Source organism: Grus americana, chromosome 3 (genome assembly GCF_028858705.1).
Source record: "Grus americana isolate bGruAme1 chromosome 3, bGruAme1.mat, whole genome shotgun sequence".
Classification (NCBI taxonomy): domain Eukaryota; kingdom Metazoa; phylum Chordata; class Aves; order Gruiformes; family Gruidae; genus Grus; species Grus americana.
In genome coordinates this window covers 76,174,864-76,194,606 of record NC_072854.1, presented here as the reverse complement: position 1 = coordinate 76,194,606, position 19,743 = coordinate 76,174,864, and the positions used below count along the sequence as shown (strand labels likewise).

The 19,743-nt window shown below is 36.5% G+C and overlaps 1 protein-coding gene across 13 annotated transcripts in view; it reads right to left on the bottom strand.

Moving 5' to 3' along the window:
• QKI (QKI, KH domain containing RNA binding) overlaps positions 1–19,743 on the bottom strand; it is a 170,086-nt gene that overhangs the window by 127,071 nt on the left and 23,272 nt on the right. For all 13 annotated transcript variants that reach the window (XR_008576701.1, XM_054822740.1, XM_054822732.1 and 10 more), the window contains exon 2: positions 1,288–1,430. Coding sequence is in view for 12 of the 13 variants with exons in the window: in XM_054822740.1 (XP_054678715.1) it covers positions 1,288–1,430 (143 nt within the window). In the remaining variant the exon portion in view is untranslated. The remainder of the gene's footprint in view (positions 1–1,287; positions 1,431–19,743) is intronic.

The following is a 19,743-nucleotide window of genomic DNA, read 5'->3' as shown; positions in this document are numbered from 1 at the left end:
CCTCTCAAAAATTTGTAATTCCAAGCAGTTTCAAAAGAATCACTGTTTTTGGTGTGGGGATATATATGCATGTACATATATGTACACAGATACACATATGCATATATTTAATTTGGAAGAAAAACAGAAGGGAAGGGGAGAGACATGTCCTTACTGCCAATGCAAATTCTTTGAACACTTTTCCCAGTACAGGTATTTTAAACCACAAGCAAGAAAACAACTTTGAAAACTGAAAAGGGAGAAGAGACATTTGTGTAAATATTCTGTTCTGAATAATGACTTGCACTTAATTTTCTTAATGGAGTATGATACAATGAGGTTTACTTAGAGGCCTGTATGTTCTAAGCAGCATTAAAATAATAAAGCTCAATTTGGAGAGCTTAGTTTTAATGATACAAAGAAAAGCCTCAAAAATACGTAAGTTACTTGCATTTTTTGCTGTTCTGTACTTTCTTCCACTTTATACCATTTCAGTGTGCAAATGCCTCACTTGGACCCTGCATTCCTCCACTGCAACTAGACCTCTAAATTCTATTAGGGAGAATAATACAATTTCTTATTTTGTCAATGAAAATGGTTGTGGTAGATTCTGACAGCACTATTTTTCCCAAGTTGTTTTAAGAACCCATTCAGACCACAGAAGTTCTAAATAGTTCTTCTAGTTAAATGAAGCCACTGTGCCTCAGAAAGGTAGGTGTACAATAGAAGAGAACACCCAATGGAGCACATAACATTGTCATGAAAGCAAGAAGCTTTGCTTGGGGGGGGGGGGGGGGGCGGGCGGGGCAGACACGGACACACGGAGAAACCAACCCCAAGATAAAGACACTTCTATATGCAACAGAACTGGTTACACAGGTATAGGACAAACAGTAATTGAGATTAAGTACAGTCCCCAAAAGGTCTCTAAAGGGTCTCTAAGGATTCTCCAACTGACTTTTACAGACATACTAAGAGCAAAAAACACTGTCCCAAGAACTATTTCCATCATAAAACTCACTCCACAGTGTCTCAGAACTGACAGTACTGAATGAATAAGATAATTCAGATTTTAGCTCTACAGGTTTATAATCCATACTAGTTTGGTATTTAACATAACCTTCTCCCACTCACACTCACTATAAATCAAGCCACCAAGTGGAAAATACACTGCTTCCCTAAGAAGTATCTTGTCAATAGCAATTCAGTGTGATCCAAGGGTGGATCATGTGTGATCACATGAAATTTACATTTAAAGACAACCACAAGGATCAAAAAATAATTTAGGGACTAAAAAGATATACTTACATCTGGATATTCTTTTACAGGCACATATAGTTTCTCTTGTAACTGTACAATAGGTCCCACAGCATCTGGTAATTCTGCACTTCTCTTCTCCGTACTACCATTTAATGTGTCGTTATACATGTCTTTCCGTACTCTGCTAATTTCTGTGGGGGGAAAAACGTATATTAGGTATTAAACACAGTAACAGATTATAATCTAGCATGACAGTCTTCTCTTTCTAATCTTTCCCAAATCCTAATGCCATATTCTTCCTTTCATCATGATCATCATGGTAACTTGAAAGAAAAATCTACTCTGGTTTTGTTTTGGATTTTGTGTTGGTTTCGGGGTTTGGGGGGGTTGTTTGTTTGTTTGTTTGTTTTTTTAAATTGCAGCACCCATCTTAAATGTTTTCTTCATGCCTACTCATCCTGTTTATGGAATTCAGCTACTCAAGTAAAAATTATGTGCAGCTCCACAGAACATTTACAAGATTGTTCACATCATTTAAAAAGTGTATAAACAGTTCTTTTACATACTTTTTATAATAAACCATCTAGAAAGCAAAAAAATTAGAAATCTGTACCTAACAAAAAACTACAAAAATGTATCTATGCAGTACTGTTTGCTAGTTATGACATTAACTATAGCATTTGGAAATGAAATGGTGCATCCTTCAGCAATGAGAAATCTGGCAACTCAAGGGTACAGTTACTGAGCACACAGTGTGACAACAAACTAGTAAATATTGTTCTACCAACTACCTCCAGTGAGATAATGAAAAAATGAAGACAAGTATGGTACCAGAGACCTGGGCAACCTCTACATACTTTACAATGAAGTAGCAGGACTTCTGAATGTAATGAAAAACTCCTTCACAGCACCAGGGAATGTCACGAGTGGAATTATAAGCACTGTTGCTACCAATTACACCTCTATTACCCACACCTGCAGGTATTTACTTACAAGTTGTAGTTGAGTAGTTATAAACAAGGTAGTTAAAAATGGATCATTTGATTCAAATCCATGTTAGTTTCACTAAACTGTAACAATCTGAGAAGGAACACAAAGCTTTCTGTTATTTAACCAAAAAACATATTTAACAAGAGCTTATATTTCATTTCTGAAACTGCTAAACTGGTATTTAAATTGCTGCTATAAGAATTTAAACCCCCACATTTCATAACTTATGGAATCCCATAAAATTTTCTCAATAAGTTTATTCCTGTATCAATAAAGAATTACTTAAAATGAATGTATTAACCAAGTTCCAAACTGAAAACTTTTAAATAGGCATTGTTCCCAAAGCATTAAGACTTATGATAGGGTGGGCTGTAAAGCAAAATCAGATTGCAATAATTCCAGTCTTTTACTTAGAATTGTTACAACTGCTTTCAAAATCTTCAGAATTATAATGAAACTGAAATCAGAAATTTTATGTTTTCATCTGACCACAGGAAGCCACAGAAACAAGAAGTCACTTGAAACTAGCAGCAGACAAGAGATTAATATAACCTCTGTTTCATAATCAATTTCTCCTCTGGCAAATGATTTATAGCTGAGATTTCACCACTTGAAAAGCCAGAAGGGAGAGGGAGAGCGTCAGAAATGACGAATCTCTGAAACACAGCAGACCTAATTTTCAACCGAGTTAGTCTGAATTAATTCTAACAAACTTACTCTGCATATTCAAGAACAAGTTGTTTCTCCACTGGAAACTGACACACTCAATCGTGTATACTATATAATGATTTGGTGGTTAACACCTGTTTAGAATGGAGAACACAAATTTCGTCATCATATAATCATAGCTCAAGGAAAAAATCCACAGCTGCTTCTACACTGACAATTTTGGCAACAGACACAAAATCCTCAGAACTACAAGCAGTATTTATACTGGCTTCAGTATATAAAGAAATTCTTTAGCACATCTCTTTGAACAAATATTATTATCTTTTGGCAGACTTTGTTTCCTTTTCATTCTCTTCAGATTTTCCATTAACTTACACTACACTGAAACAAGCTAGGCAGTCTGATGAAGTACTGAAGCATAAGTAGCAACATGGTCATTTTTATTTATATTTGGCAGCTACGGAGTAGTTGCACTGAAAATTTCATTTTAAATTGTATCTTTCATGAAGAATATAATCACTAACATTAGATATCCTAGTTTTCACAGGAGGGAAAGATGACTTATTTTAATCTTTCCCTTGCAAATACTCATACGTCACATTCATGACACTGTAGAGGCAAACATTCAGAACACGCATAGATAGTATGATAAGCTGACTTGAGGACTAACACTGAATTCTGGCTTGTGTGAAACCTAAGCCATCTATCACGCCTCAAATGTTATATAGAATGAAGATACCTACCAACTCAGTATTTTTTACTCCACCACAGGACCAGACACCTGAAATGTAGTTTTCTTTGCATATGTAGGTTTTTCTCTTCTCTCTTTACATTCAAGCCATCGGTAACATGGACAAACATCAGGACAGGGACAGTCAGCTATATCAACTAAGACCTCAGAAAAACCATTCAGAAGCAACAGGTGAAATAACAAGCATGTGTCCCCAGTTTTTCTTCTAACTGCTGATCAGGTCTCCAAACTCCCTTTCTGTATAATACACTAGCCTCTCTTGTCACTTATCTTGTATTTGGCAGAACTGAAGGACTACTGCTTAAATTTAAATTACTGATGTATCTTTTTACGCATCCTCAATTTTTTTTTTCTTTTATGACTAACAGCAGTTTTCTCCAATACCTGCCTCTTGTGTCTCAACAAGAGTCTATACAAAAGTATTGAATTTTGATCACATAATCTGTCCTTTACCGTCTCCACTGAACCAAATTCAAGCTTCTAGTCTCTTGAGTATCTTGCAATTTTGCCACTCACTCTAAGCAGTTACGTATACCTACAGAACTATTTGCTACTGTATTTCCAGCACCACTCACAAGAGTTTATCAGAAGCACAGTAAGATTCCAGAAAGCCTCACCAGCAGCATGTTACAAAAAGCTAAAAGCTCTACTCCTTTCACGTCTAGCAAGTATCTGGTTTATTCTGTTCTGAAATACTTAAAAAATACTTTTAAAAACCCACTTAAAAAACACTTAACTTTAAAAATACTTTAAAAATACTTTAAAAAATCTGAGGACAGTAGTACAAAAGTAGGAAGGTCACATCATCAAAGCACGTCTTTTTACCAGGGAATACACATATCATTAAAAATAAGAGAAACTCAAGTAAACAGCCTTTTATTTAGATTTATTTCACATCATTTCTTACACACCACTAAGCAAATGTCTCATCTTCCCTTCCCAAAAGCTTCTTTGGCATGTCTCAAGAAATCACACTTTCCAAGTTCATCTGCAAGGCTTTAGCTCCTCCACATTTATAATTCTTTACAAATTCTTCCCCCATATCTCACAGGAAGCCAACTGATTTAAAAATAAGGAAAGCTTTACTTTGAAAGTGAACATCTAAGTACAGTTCTAACTACCTCTATCTGAACACTGCAGTGGTAATTATGTTGTATAACACTCTAGGGATTTAAGAGAGTTAGTAAGGAGAGATACTTAACTATAACAGTAGATATGGCTAAAAAAATAGCACACAGCAGCTTCACCATACCTCTAAAACCTGTGAGCTCTGCAAATGCAGTAATAGGCCTCCCTTTGAAAGATCTAAGTACCCATCTCTACTGTAGGTAGAAGCAGAAATTCATGTGAAGAATTTCAAAATCCACATTATTGCTCTTTAACAATACTCTGGTCTGTATGTTGTAAGTAGTAAATTTAGCAGTAAATGACAAATTTGTCTTGCTCACAGCAGGTCAGTGGAGGAACAGAATCAAAAAAAGACAAACTGGTTTCGATATAACTATCTTGTTCCACCTTAATATGGTATGACATAGTCACCATAGGTGACAGTGACATGCATTCTGGTCCAGGAGAACACTTTCCTTCCTCTGTTCGTGAAGACTATTCAAGTCATGTAATCTTTGCTTCCTTTATCTACAGACAGTATTTTTCACTTTCTCTCACACCTTTCCATGATATGATCTGCAGCAGGACACACTGTTTATACTGACTACATTTGCCTACAGAAATGTACTTTTTTTTTTTTAATTTCTTCATGACACTTAACAATGAAGTATTCCTCCCTCTTGAGCACATGGACTGTGTTCAGATGAATGTTTGTTATCACATTAACAACCACCACGAAGTTATTGCTCTTCAGTTGTCAATTATCATTCCCTTAGAGGAAGTAAGACTCAGCACATGTGTTTAAGACTGTTGGATTCCAAGGTAAAATGGGTTTACATAAGCCACTCAGCAAACATATTCAAAGTAGGAAATTGCTGAAAAGGTTCAAATTCTTCCTCTCCCATCCGAGTTGCAAACCACCCTTATCCCTGGTGCCCACAGCTTTAGAATTTCTCATCATGAAGGCTTCTCCTAAATTATAAAGCTTTATCTTTTGAAAGAAGAGCAGACTTGGACACTGTTTTAAAACAAAAGCATTCCTCATTGCAGTTTAAACTAGAACTTAGAATTTGAAGAACTGAAACAAATCTTCTGATGTTAACAATTTGCTCCAATTTAGCTACAGTCGTTTAAACAGAGCTAAACTGATGCCACTCTCAGCCTATGTTCCTTTCCTAAGTCTAACACAACATTAAGCCATCAATGCACACAGAATTTAATCCTTTAAAATGAAAAAAATAACAAGTGTTTATCTGTCACAGAAGAGCCACTTATCTATCACTCTTGATTTTTAGAATACACAGCAAACGGGGGTGGAACAAACCAATAGCCACAATCAGTAAGAGATTCAGAACGAATCAAAACAATAACCATCTTATAACACCAGTCAGCATGCTTCTCATGATTCTCAATCACAAGCTAGTTTCCATATTAAAAAAAAGAGTAAATTTTTAAAAGTTAAAAATTTAAGAGGTGTGGTGAGAAAAAGTTATGTTCACATAGCTAAAAATCTACACAGTACTTGGATCTCAGTCCTGCATAGAACATTCAGTTTCAGTATTCTACTTTTTCACAGAAATCAAGTTATGCCCAAAATATCAATGACACCAATTTTTTTTACATACAGCATAATTTTATGTATTTTGACAGGAAAATTTCTTACAACAAATTTGTTTCCTACAGACTATGGCACTAAAACATAGTGTAAATAATGTCTTCCATATTTCCACAATAATTTTTTGTGAAAAGTAAAAAATTCTGATAACTATCTATCAAAGATGACTTTTGTAAGTGCACTCAAGTTCATGAGATCAGCATGCATTAAGCTGAGGGGGCAGGCAGGAAAAACAACTCATCTATGTCCCTTCTCATTCTTTACTACTAAGAAGTTTAATTATTATTTTTTTATGTGAAATGCAACAAAATGCATGCAAAAAGTTAAGATTTTTATAAAATATTTTTACTGTACACAACTACTGCTGAACCATCAATTCAGGAATTTAAGAGGTACTTTCAAGCAACAAAATAATTTTTATCCAATTCTTTTGCAATCACATAGGTCCCCAAACTAGTAAACAAAGATTACAGAAGTTGTAACATAGACATACAATTACCACTTTGGAGGATCCAAATCCACTGAATATGGACCCAGGGTTTATCCAGGCAGACAATCCATTCCATGTTCCATTAAAGCATTACCCATCAATTAGACAACTGCAACTAGATACCAGTTAGTTTTATATAATACGCAGTGTTTTCTTCAAACAATATCCAATAATATTGTAAACAAAATGTAACTAAGAATGGAGAGAAAAAAGTAGAAAAAGTAGAAAAAGTAACTAACTATCGTATTCTGTTCTTAGTGAAAAATCTCTAAAAGTCAGGTGGATTATAACCTCTTTTGAAAGTGTTCTGAAGGCTAATACAGAGTGTGTGCTCAAACCACAAGATGAATGGTGCGCTGATGCTTACTCCCTGCCCAGAAAGAACCTTGTTGGCATAGCACATACTAAATTTAAATAAAACCTTTATTATAAAAAATTAAACCAAGAATCAAAAGAACATGACATCGCCCCATTCATGCATTAAATTGATCAGCACTTTCTCTCAGAAATGAAAAAGTATCTGTAAGTTCCGGACACCATCACTCAGAATACGGCATAAAAGTCATGCAGCAGTGTCACCAGCCCCCACCCCCACCCCCCCCAAAAAAGTGTTTGTATTTCAAATTTCAATTCATCTTCTAATGCCTTAGAAAAACTCTAGTTTCTTCTCCTTTGTTCCTCTGAGCCCAATCTAGCAGTACACTTTCGATGATTAAACTGTCAGTCCAATGATAAGTGGGCAGCACTTTCAGCAATTTGTCAGCACTCTTGGTATCAAAATTCAGTCATTTCTTTTTGCAAGAGCAGCCTGCAAAACTCCTTCTGTTGTGGGCAGTTGTAAGGTTTGCATCAAACTGACTTCAAAACCAAATAGAGCACACTCATCTGTTCTCTTTGTATAAACGTCAACAGAAAGCTTTTAAGTGCTTTATTATCGGTGGAACATTGCAACTCATGTGTTTTCTAATCTAGCAGCTTTAGTATGCTTACTTGGCAAAGAAATAGTTGTTTTTATTCATCACAATTTTAACAGTCTTCACTGTTAACACCAGTGCTGTTTGCTACTATTGCTGATGCAGCAGAAATAGCAACGCTAGCAAAAAACCAAGTCATTTTTTAATATTGTGCCACATGGACCTGTACCCCGCATGCATCATCAGTGTACAGACTAAAACGTTGGCAAGCACTTACTCTACCCACCCCCTGCTATTAATCAGTGAAATGCCTGAGCATCAGGCAAACAAGATTCCTAACATCTTGCCTTCAGAAACCAATAAAAAGTAAAAAAACCCAAAATTTAGACAGGCATAATCAAGCATCAAAGCAGATAAAAGAGTCCGCTTCTGACAAATTTTCATACATCTGCAGTTTTAGTTTAGAGCATGACATTGAACTCTTGACATAATTAACTGGCAAATTCAAAACGGTTATGCATTTGTTCCCACTAACTCAAACTTGCATTTATGTTATTTAATACAATGGTATGTCAGAACGGCCAGAACAGGTCTGATCAAAAGTCCATCAACCTACATTACATCTGACAGTGGCAATCTGCATTCACTTAATAAAATAATATAAAGAAGATTAAATACAGTCTCCTCATTTTCTTGGTAAACTCAAAAAGCTATACATTTGAGATGAAGTCCTGTGTCTCCTCATATCCCAGTACTACTACTACTACTACTACTACTAAAAAAACCCTAAAAATCTTTAGCATAAAATCAGTTTCCAAGTTCCTAAGAAGATAGTTGAACAAGCCTTTCAGCAGTCTACTTGGTATCTTCAACTAACATAATCTAGCAACTGACGTACACTACCCATCCACATCCAAGTGAGTATCTTTGTAAAACTGAAAGCTTCCTGAGATAAGGAATTAGCTGACAGACAGAAAACAGTACAACTAAACTAAACTTTTAAGAGTCAAGGAAAATTAAGTGTTTTGAAAGTCAACATTAAAAATCAGGAAAATAAATCCAGAATATTCATCTCTGTTAAGTCTCAACATTAGATCAAACTTACACAATAACTCAGTTAAAAGTAAATGAACATATATTGTTCTGGTTGTTACAAAATTTCCTTACAACATGGGTTAGATTAACAGCATCAAACTCTTCAAAACATTTTCCACTAGTAAAGTCCATCACCACAGCATGACTACTGAAGCAGATTTAGTGGCTCAGATTCCTATCAGGCTTAATTATTACACTTTCAAAAATCTAGCCTAGGTCCCTTTAGCAGCAAGCTGCCCCCAAGTACTTAATTATAAGGAGCACAGTTATGCGTGCATCAAGCTGCTAAATATATTTGAGGTTTTTGTTTGGTTGTTTTCCACACCTGTAGCATGAATCAAATGTTTGGCAGCTAACCATAACAACAAAGGACTTGGATATCTTTGATGCAAGAGAATCAGCAGTAGTACAATTCTGTACAAACTACTAATCATGATCAGAAAGATGAAAGAAAGGAGCCATCCGTTCTATGAGATTTAAACAACATTAGTGTTACTTTTTGCTATTTAAAAACATCAGCTTAACAATATCAGCTCAAACTGATAGAACTTCCATGGTTTTAGTTCCTTAGGTGTGTATTTTTTAAACAAAAATCTTTTACCTCAGTTACCTGTCTGCTTTTGAAATTACTCTTTGTGAACAATGAAGATTGACTGGTCTGCAATGGACCTTCTCTACCCAGAAACTATTCCTTGCTCCCTACATGTAAATCCATCCATTCACAACAGAGTAAATTGCTGTCCAATTTCTACAGGTATCTTCAGCATATGAAATAAATTGTATTTATGTTGAATAACCATGAAGTCATGTGGTTCTCACCAACAAGGAGTGCCTGGTAGGGGATGTGAAGCTCAAGGGCAGCCTCGGCTGCAGTGACCACGAAATGGTGGAATTCAGGATCCTCAGGGCAGTGAGGAGAGCACTCAGCAAGCTCGCTACCCTGGACTTCAGAAGAGCAGACTTTGGCCTCTTCAGGGATCTGCTTGGTCGAATACCATGGGACAAAGCCCTGGAAGGAAGAGGGGCCCAAGACAGCTGGCTAATATTCAAGGGTCACCTCCTCCAAGCTCAGGAGCAATGCATCCCAACAAAGAGGAAGTCAAGCAAAAACACCAAGAGGCCCCCATGGATGAACGAGGAGCTCCTGGGCAAAGTCAAACAAAAAAATGGAAGCCTACAGAGGGTGGAAGCAAGGGCAGGTAGACTGGGAGGAATACAAAGAAACTGTCCGAGCAGTCAGAGATCAGGTTAGGAAAGACAAAGCCTTCATAGAAATTAGTCTGGCCAGGGATGTTAAGGACAACAAGAAAAGCTTCTATAGGTATGCCAGTGATAACAGGAGGACGAGGGAAAATGTGGGTCCCCTCCGGAATGGAACGAGCAACCTGGTTTCCCAGGATATGGAGAAGGCTGAGGTACTCAACGACCTCTTTGCCTCAGTCTTCACTGGCAAGTGCTTGAGCCACAGTGCCCAGGTCACAGAAGGCAAAGGCAGGGACTGGGAGCATGAAGAACTGCCCACTGTAGGAGAAGATAAGGTTCAAGAATATCTAAGGAACCTGAAGGTGCACAAGTCCATGGGACCTGATGAGATGCATCCACAGGTCCTGAGGGAACTGGCAGATGAAGTGCCACTCTCCATCATATTTGACAAGTCCTGGCAGTCTGGTGAAGTTCCCACTGACTGGAAAAGGGGGAACATAACCCCCATTTTTAAAAAGGGAAAAAAGGAAGACCTCGGGAACTACAGGCCGGTCAGTCTCACCTCCGTGCCTGACAAGATCATGGAGCAGGTCTTCCTGGAAACTATGCTATGGACAAGGGGTAATGACAGGACTAAACTATGACAGGACAAGGGGTAATGGCTTTAAGCTGAAGGAAGGTCAATTTAGATTAGATGTTAGAAAGAAATTCTGTACTGTGAGGGTGGTGAGGCACTGGAACAGGTTGCCCATGCCCCCTTCCCTGGCAGTGTTCAAGGCCAGGTTGGATGGGGCTTTGGGCAACGTGGTCTAGTGGAGGGTGTCCCTGCCCGCAGCAGGGGGGTTGGAACTAGGTAGTCTTTGAGGTCCCTTCCAACCCAAACCATTCTATCATTCTATGTACCAGGAAGCTCTCCAGTTAAAGCCAGAAGGGCATTCTCTCAAAAAGTATACTCTGCACTTCAGAAAACAATAGCCTAATTCACATCAGAATCCCCTGGGCATCAGCAAAGAAATCCCACACCCTATGCTATCCCACCAGGATTTGCAGGGAGCACCTAAAAGGCAAGATGCTATTTTACAACGTTTAAAACAAAACAGACTAATTCAAATAAATTCCTGGTTGAGACCCTTAAAAATAGTCAGTTCTGAAGTTTAGTAGAGAATGAAAATTCTGATGGAGTTATCTAAATTTCACTTTTGTTTATTCTTGGAACTGAAATAAAATAGTGAAAACTACTCAAAAAAAACTACTTGAAAGAACTAAGTATCAGCACCATCAGATTCTTTCCTGCTTTCCAGGGCGCATCTTAACACTCACCATTTACAAAGAATAACATAAAGCACATGCAAGTTATTTTCTCAGTCTTTCGGAAACCATCCACACTCATCCTCCACAGACTTGGCAATTACAAGAAAACATTTCATTGGTTAATGCACTCTTTGATTCTTTGATTTTTGTATGAAAGAAGTGAGGGCATTTTTTTTTACTTCCCGATCACCCAAAAATAATTAACTATTCACTAATACAGTAATATCATGGGAGTCTTCTCCCTATTTTACTAATTGTTTTAAGGCCAAAGTAAATTTCCCCCATTTTCCACATACAAAGGCAATCTGAGGAAACACAAAACTGTAGCTAATATAAAGTATTTCAGGAATTGTTGGAAAGTGAAGATGCATATCCTATGCCCTCTGTCAATTTTTCACATAGCTTTCTATCAGTCTTTGTCATAAAACTGAATCTTCTACAATCTATGCATACAGTGATCACCTGATACATTTAAAAAGTTAGCGAACTGGACCATACATACTTAAGTCAGTGAGTTGAAGGGGAAAAAAAAAAAATTAGTCAGCATTAGCTGATTAGTCACAAAGAATTAACATTATGCATTCTTTATTAAAAAATATACTATACTGCTATTGAGACGCTGATGAAGACACTTTATAATCACAAACATCTGGATTTTGGCACAAAGTTTTTTTTTACCTGTGACATCTAAAATAACTGTGATCATTGGTTAACAACCGAGGAATTTACCTAATACTGCAAGATATGAAATACCAAAAACTGAGAAAGCAAACATATCTAATCATGAGCAAATGACTTAGTTATAAAGTGAACATCTCTAATTCCAACCTGCTAGGATATCAAAACAAAGCTATTCCAGTATTTGTAAAAGCAATATCTCTTAAATATACAGAGTACTATTTCATAAGAGGCTGACCTGATGGCTTTCATCACTTCAACTGAAATCTAATCCATTTGAATAGGACCGACTAGATCCTCTCATTCTCAATTTACTTTTTTTTTTTTTTAACTAATTACGTACAACAGTAATACAATCCTACTTTTAAACACACTGCTCCCTCACACACAGTATTGTTTTACACACTGCCCTACCCTGGCTCTGTCAGCATTTTATTCAAAAGACTGTAAGAAAGTAACGATTTCGGGTTGACAAGTCCCAACACTGACATTGACAAGTTAGTCATCTACCACGTTAAATACATTAATTATTGGACTGCTCTGACATTAAATACATTATCAAGATGCGCCATGCAACTTCAAACTAACTTTTACATGCTGGAAGACTTCCCTGAGTTAGGAAGTACAAAATCTCTACTTAATCACAATCTCTACTTAATCAAATACATAAGCAATGCCATAGCTGAAGAAATTCGGTAGCCCAGCTGACCAAACTACAGCCCTAAATTAAGTATTACTCATCTGTGTTAAAAGAGTATGTATGTCCAACATACCTTTTAGCTTATATTTATTAAGTTACAAAGCTTAAACAGCAGAGACATCAATTCTTAATATAGCAGTAGTCAAATACTCCTGCATGTGATAAACTGATAGATTTATCTATCACTTGTTGATGAACCAACATACAAAGTTGTTTTAGATTTGGCTTTAGTAAGCAGAGAAGATTTCAAGCCAGATGACCATCAAATCAAGTTACAAGCCTTGAACAAACACAAGATCAACAAATTTTATTTAAGCTCAGATTTCAAAACAGGCGACTTGTTGGGAAAATCATCTGATAGAAGAGGTCAAAGATGAATATTGGAAAGAGAAAAACTGGAAATTCTGAGTTGGAAGAACAATAACCAAACATGTACTCATGCAGGAAAAGGCTCCAAAATTCAGTTCAGGCATAAATATTCCAGACAGACACTTCAGTCCATTTGTATTACTATGCCAAATTTAAGAAATGTTGAAGAACTTAAAATACCAGCATGAAAGTCTGTAAAGCGTATTACAAGTTTACCAAAGTTAGACTGCGCTAGGCTAACATAATAGCTATGAGAGTGCTTAAGAAAACAGAGAGTAGTGCTAATTTGAGTTTTCCATGCAACACTCCACATGGAATTTAACTAAAGAAATGAAGATTCCCAGAAAAGCTCTTCAAGGTATAAGCAAAACCAAAGTGACAACAGCTGCACTAAAAGTAAAACTAATTAAAAGGAGGTTGTCCAAAGGTGACAGAAAACCTCATAAAGGCTGAACTGAATAATCTCTAAAAATGACTTAGTGAAAGTGGAATATCACTCTGAATTGTTAATGCCACAAAACTAGGAGGTGCATGTGTCCCAGCTCCAACGAAGAATGTTCTGTTTGACGCTGACAAAATGTGTTATCAATCACACACTGACCAGAAGGGACCAAGCAGTGATAGCACTAGAAGAGCAAATTTCTTAACTGATACAGCTCTGTATGGTATTTTCAATAAAGAATGGAAGAATTGCAGGAACAACTCTGTTATAACATTGTATACAATTTTGGTCATCCTCATTCAGAAAAATTAATGAAAATGTAAAAGGATATTTGGATCATGTAAAAACAGACAGCCACTCGGGAAAAAATAAAGAGGTTGGCTTGAGGGGAAAAAAAAACCCAAAAGCAAAAAAAAAACCCACAATGAGAGGTTTGCTCATTATCGATACACTGACAACTACAACTGGAATAAGAGTTAAAAAGGCAACGTGCTGTAAAATTAAACAGATTTTAACTGGTCACGAGTAAGTGTAACAGTAAAAAAAAAAAAAAAATTCAGAATTTGAGACACATGATTTTGGAAGAACCCACAATAGCAAACGATAATTTTGATGGGAAAAAAGTTGTTAAATCAAAACATGATCTGTTTTCAGATAACATATATGATACATAGCTTGGGACAGAAATTGCTTACCAAGACAGTCTTCAAATTATAACAAATTAGACAGGTCACACACCAAGAAAGTAATTCTGTATGCAGACTTTTTTATCAAACTGCTGTATAACCCACACTTATCATATGTACAGTAAGATTAAGTTTTTTATTTCAAGCACCAGTCTTACAAAATATCCATTAATAACACTACATATGCTAATAGTACAGTTTTACCTTACTGAAAATTGTAATTTATTATACAAGCACAATCAGTGACAGAAATTTATATATGAGAAATACAACAAGTAAAAAATGTTGGTAACATCATTAAATACTTTAACCAAGGTGTTGAAAGGATAAAAAAAGTGCTTGCATTTATGCTAGGTAGTACATACACAAAACAGCACTACTGTCACTGAGTTCCTCTATTACAACTGTTAAACAACTTCAATTTCACATTGAAGTGATTAAGATAACCAGTCGGCTTTGAAAAGCTGCTCGTTTTTCATCAACCTAGAGGATAAAATCCCAGTGTGCTTGAATTCACTGCAAATACATACACCTGAATAATCTTCTAAAAGATAAATATACCTATGTAAACATGGTTCTCCAGGGAACTGAAACCTGGCAACAATCAAACTAAATCTTACACGACTAAGGCCTAACTTCAAGGTTAAAAAAATAGGCTGTTTGTAATTGTCTTTTTTACTAAACCTGAGTATTTTTCCAGACTTGAACATAAGTTAAACTGAAGAGACATATTAGTATACTAATCTTACTGTTATCCATCCTTTTGTACCACACATTAGTTCAGCCATCTGACTTGACACATTACCAGCAGGCAGGAAATCAGCAAGGCAACTTTTTCTAAACATGCACAGCCAGCAAAACTTTAATGAAGAGAATCAACTACCACTAAAGCATCAAGCTCTGATAAAGTGAGAAACAAGAACATTTTAGGTTTCTTTTACTACAATGGAAGGTACTAGCTGTTATTTGCCCTATTTTATTTATTGTTATTCCACATAGTGAATGGAATGTTCAACTTAATTTGCAGTTGGGTATGTTAAAACATACTCAGCCCATCTTTCAAAGTTTCATTTCCTTCAAGAAAAAGTAAAGCTTTTCAACTACAAAAAATCTCCATTAAGAGTATTTCTATACAATGACAAAATCCCATTTGACTATCAGAAGTATAAGTAGATTCACAATTTTTTACTCCTTTACATGATAAATAGATACTCGCTTTCCAAAAACTACAGTGTTATCTGCTCTGTAAGGTGGATTCTTATTTTGATAAACACAGAACCATGCTCATTCCCTTCAACCGTTAACAGAGCTTTCCCTAAGAATAATGAGTCTACAGGTGGCCTGCTTACTCTGTAAACAGCAGTAAATGTTTAGGTCACTACACTACTCTTCTGTAAGTAATCAGAATAAAATAGACCGGGCTAGGCCTTTTGACTATCCTTTTTTTCCATTTTACACACAATACTTGATTTGCAGGTAACATCAGGCCCCCATTAGGCAGATCTGCCCTGACAGGTGAGGTAGCCATAGTCAGAACTGCCCTCAGAGTATTTTGGTCAGTACAAGTCCAAACTACCTTGAAGACATGTTCGTAAAGGTGCATGAAAGGTAATTTATGCACTTTGCCACGAGAATCCAAGTGGCATGGTTATGCCAGCTGTCATAACAGCAATAAATTAAAACCTAATTTAAAGGGGGGAAAAAAAGCCCTTTTCCTCGAAAGACATCAATTGCACTGTCTTCAGTAAGGTGAAGAGGTTAGTACTTCTTGATAAATTACTACTAACTTTTTTAGGAACTGCACAATATAACTATCCTGGGAACTATGACAATATTTTCATATACACTTGATTCCAAAACACATAGCAAAAATGCCATTATTAATGGAAATCATTCTTTGGATTTCTAATCTACAATTATTATTACTAATCAGTAACAAAAAAGTACTATTACCAGATACTTAAGCCCTGCCTTGAGAGAATGCATCAGTAAGGTATCACCTTCAAGAAAAAGCACAATGCTTCTTTCCATGTAAATAAACATACACTGTCTTAGTCTATACCTTATTTAAAAAAGTCTGAAGGAATCACACTTTTCTGGAAGGTAGACCTTTATGAACAATCTCATAAAACACCATAAAGAAATCAAAGAGAGTTCTTGCAAATGTGATATTTTTTCCCTAAGATACTCAAGACAACTGATTCTAGAATCCATATCCCAAGCTCGAGTATTTGATAAAACACTGACTGCATATGTTTAACTTCTAAGTTGAAAACTGAATATACTTATAGAATGCTTTGGTGTACTTTACCAAAAAAGGAAACATGACTTTACAATGCACTTGAGGGCACAAAGAGTCTGTTTAATAAGCATTCAGACCCTTTATGAAATAAATCTTCCCTACATAGATGATTTCTTTTGTTTGTTTGGTGGATTTTTGTTTTTACAAGAAGTTATTTTGAGACAGCAAAACATGCATACACAGCATAACAAAACCACAGATGTGTTAAGCAACGTATTTAAGATAATTGACAAGTTTTCAGGTAATTCTGACTATTATTCATGAAGCAAAAGTGCGATCATTTTTTCCTCTTCCTTAACTTCCTCCCTTTGTTTCCTTAACAAGCTCATCATTATTCTACAGGTCACCTGTGGTAGTCATTCAAATCCAGTAGCAAGATGGTAGGACACTGCATCTTTCACAGAGACAGTTCTGGTCCTTACTCCTTTGCCCCCACCCGACTCCCGCAAAAAAAAAAAAAAAAAAAAAATAGTTCAGAGAACTGCTGCCTGAGATTCCTCAGTATCAGAAACATCACTCTTCCTGCAAGAAAAAAAGCATGCCTGAAAGTCCTCATCTGTGGATCAGTTTTACTGCCACAAAACAACTGTACTCATGTCTGGCAACTTGCTAAATTTAACCAGTCAGCTAAGCTGGCATTTTTACATTCAAAGACCTCTGCCACATGAAATAAGGTATTAACTGACAGCAGAAAAAGATACTGTCCAGCAACAGAGGAGGAATGAGACAATTTGCCTGTGGGTTTCACAGATATTTCCTGACAGCAAAGACATGGCAAGACTCCAAAACTTTGGGTTTACTCTAGGCTCTGGAAAGCAGTTTCCTCTGGTAGGCATATACTTTTGCCCACTAATCATCCCAAACCCTCTCCTACTCCCGCACTGTCTTGTCTTCATACTCGAGTCCCATTTTTTAACCTGTGGAAGATATGATTCTTCATTTCTTCAGTTAGTCAGCTCGAGTTCCCATTCAACGTTCTTGTATACCTCCAAACAGTCCACGAACCATGAATGTTGGCTACATCACCAGACTTTTTGTCCACACACAGCATCTTCCTGACTTTTTTAAAAATCAAAACACATTTCCTTCTTAAAAGCTGAAATTTCAGAAGTAAAGCAATTGCTCACAACACAGGAAAGTGAGTCCATTCCCTCAAGTCCATCCCCCAGATCCACAGAAACTGACAGCTGCAATTACATGGCCTTCTTGGGTTGGAGTAAAGCATGCCAATCCACTGTAAGATAGCTCAATAAGAGAAATTAGATGGGAGCGTAGCACATACTCAGCAGGATAGCAATTTTTGGACAATTAACTGCTCAAATGCAAATAAGTGATCTGTCTCATTTGAATCTAGATGAAATGATAAAAGCACTCGCTTTAGCAACCTCTCAGAGCAATTTTTTTTTAAGGAGTGTGGTTTTTGTTGTAAAATACTAAGACTTTTTCCCCTGTGTTCATTCTTGAAAATTTTTTCACTGTTTTGATCGAAGCTTTCAGTATAGTTCAGCCTAAATCACACACTTGGCATGAGGAGTTTTAGGTAATTCTGCAAAGTTATGTACAACACAAGATCATTTAGCGGAATACATAATGCAACCTTAATCATAAATTGTATTACTTAAAAGATATATGACAGCATAGCACATTCCAGAGGTCGTATCTGCAGCTTTACATTACATAATTAATATACTTCTTCAGAAACACACCCATATTCTGGATGGCCAAAACAGGATTTTAATTTATGCACTGAAAGTACTGGGATTATTGGTATGATATTAACAGTATATTTGTTTTCATTGTGATAGTGTTCAGTACTAGATACTACCGTGAAAGATAACATCACATTTGCTTGCCCATAAAGTCACTACCTGAATTTTGTTTCATGGTTTATCTTATGCATCTTAAAGAGAATTCTCACCCCCCCCAAAAAAAAAAAAAAAAAAAAACAAAAAACCCCATCAAAAACCCCCACAACCAATCCAAACCCCATCAAACCACCCTCCCCCTCCCACCCCCCCCGAACACTCCCACCATGCTAAGATGTATTTTAACTTTAAATACAGGGTATCGAAATGGAACCAAGATGAGGCCTCAGCTACACACCAGCTTACACTACTGCTTCCAACATTAATTGCCCAGAACTATATTCTGTCTGAGCAGATGCACCATTGCTCATTAAATCAGAGCCATGCACAACTACTAATGGCATATAGCTGAAGCTACATTACCGGAAGGGAAATAAAATTTTAACACCTACTATGTCGAAGAGGAGTAGGAAAGTTTCATTTTCTTCCTGCATTTAACATTCAAGACTTATTTTATAAGCTTTGAGTGCAAAAGCAGCCAAAACCTGAAACAGACTCTCAGGCTTGTATTTTCCCCTAGTCTCTGTCTCTTTCCCTCTAACTTTTCTCTTTCACCCACCTGTTCCCACATAGTGGCTGCAAGGGGAAACAATTTCTTTTGAAATAGTCTTTGAAGGGTAAAGAAAAAAGCATAGGCAAATAGTCAATCCTCTCCTGCCACTAGACTTGCAGAGCATCTGATAAAAGCTTGACTGCTTTCAGTTACATTGTACTGTGGAGGAAAAAAAGAAAAAAAAAAGAAAAAAAGAAAACCACCACCACCACCACACAAACAGAAAAACCCCACAGAACAGAACACAGTAGAAGAGCTTTCCTGGGTCCTCTATCCATCACTGACACTTTAAAACCTCATTTCAAGATGATTTTCTTACAGAAAATGGAACCAGACTATCACACTATAAAGCATTCTTGAAAGTACCAACAAGCACTCTAGTTAAAGTTTATAAATCTCCATACAATGTAGCAAGGAACTAGAAATACAACCAGTAACTCTAGTTATAATTACTATTCAAAACAGCCTGGATGCATGCTGAATACATTTCGGCTTGCCAGGAAAGGTTTATGTGAGTAAATTCTATTAGTTTCCCTCATTAATGTGATGAGTATGGAATGAAAAGATCTTGGTTGGTGTATTTTCTTCCCCACTTTGAAAGGCAGCAGCATTATTGGTATCAACTGTCATGCTTCCTCTCAAAATTAAAAAAAAAAAAATTAACAGTGAACTGCAAATTGTAGCTGTGCACTTCAAATCGGGACATAAATATTGGGGGCTTTACACTCCATTTAGGTAAGTGGATGCAATGATCCATAAACTCC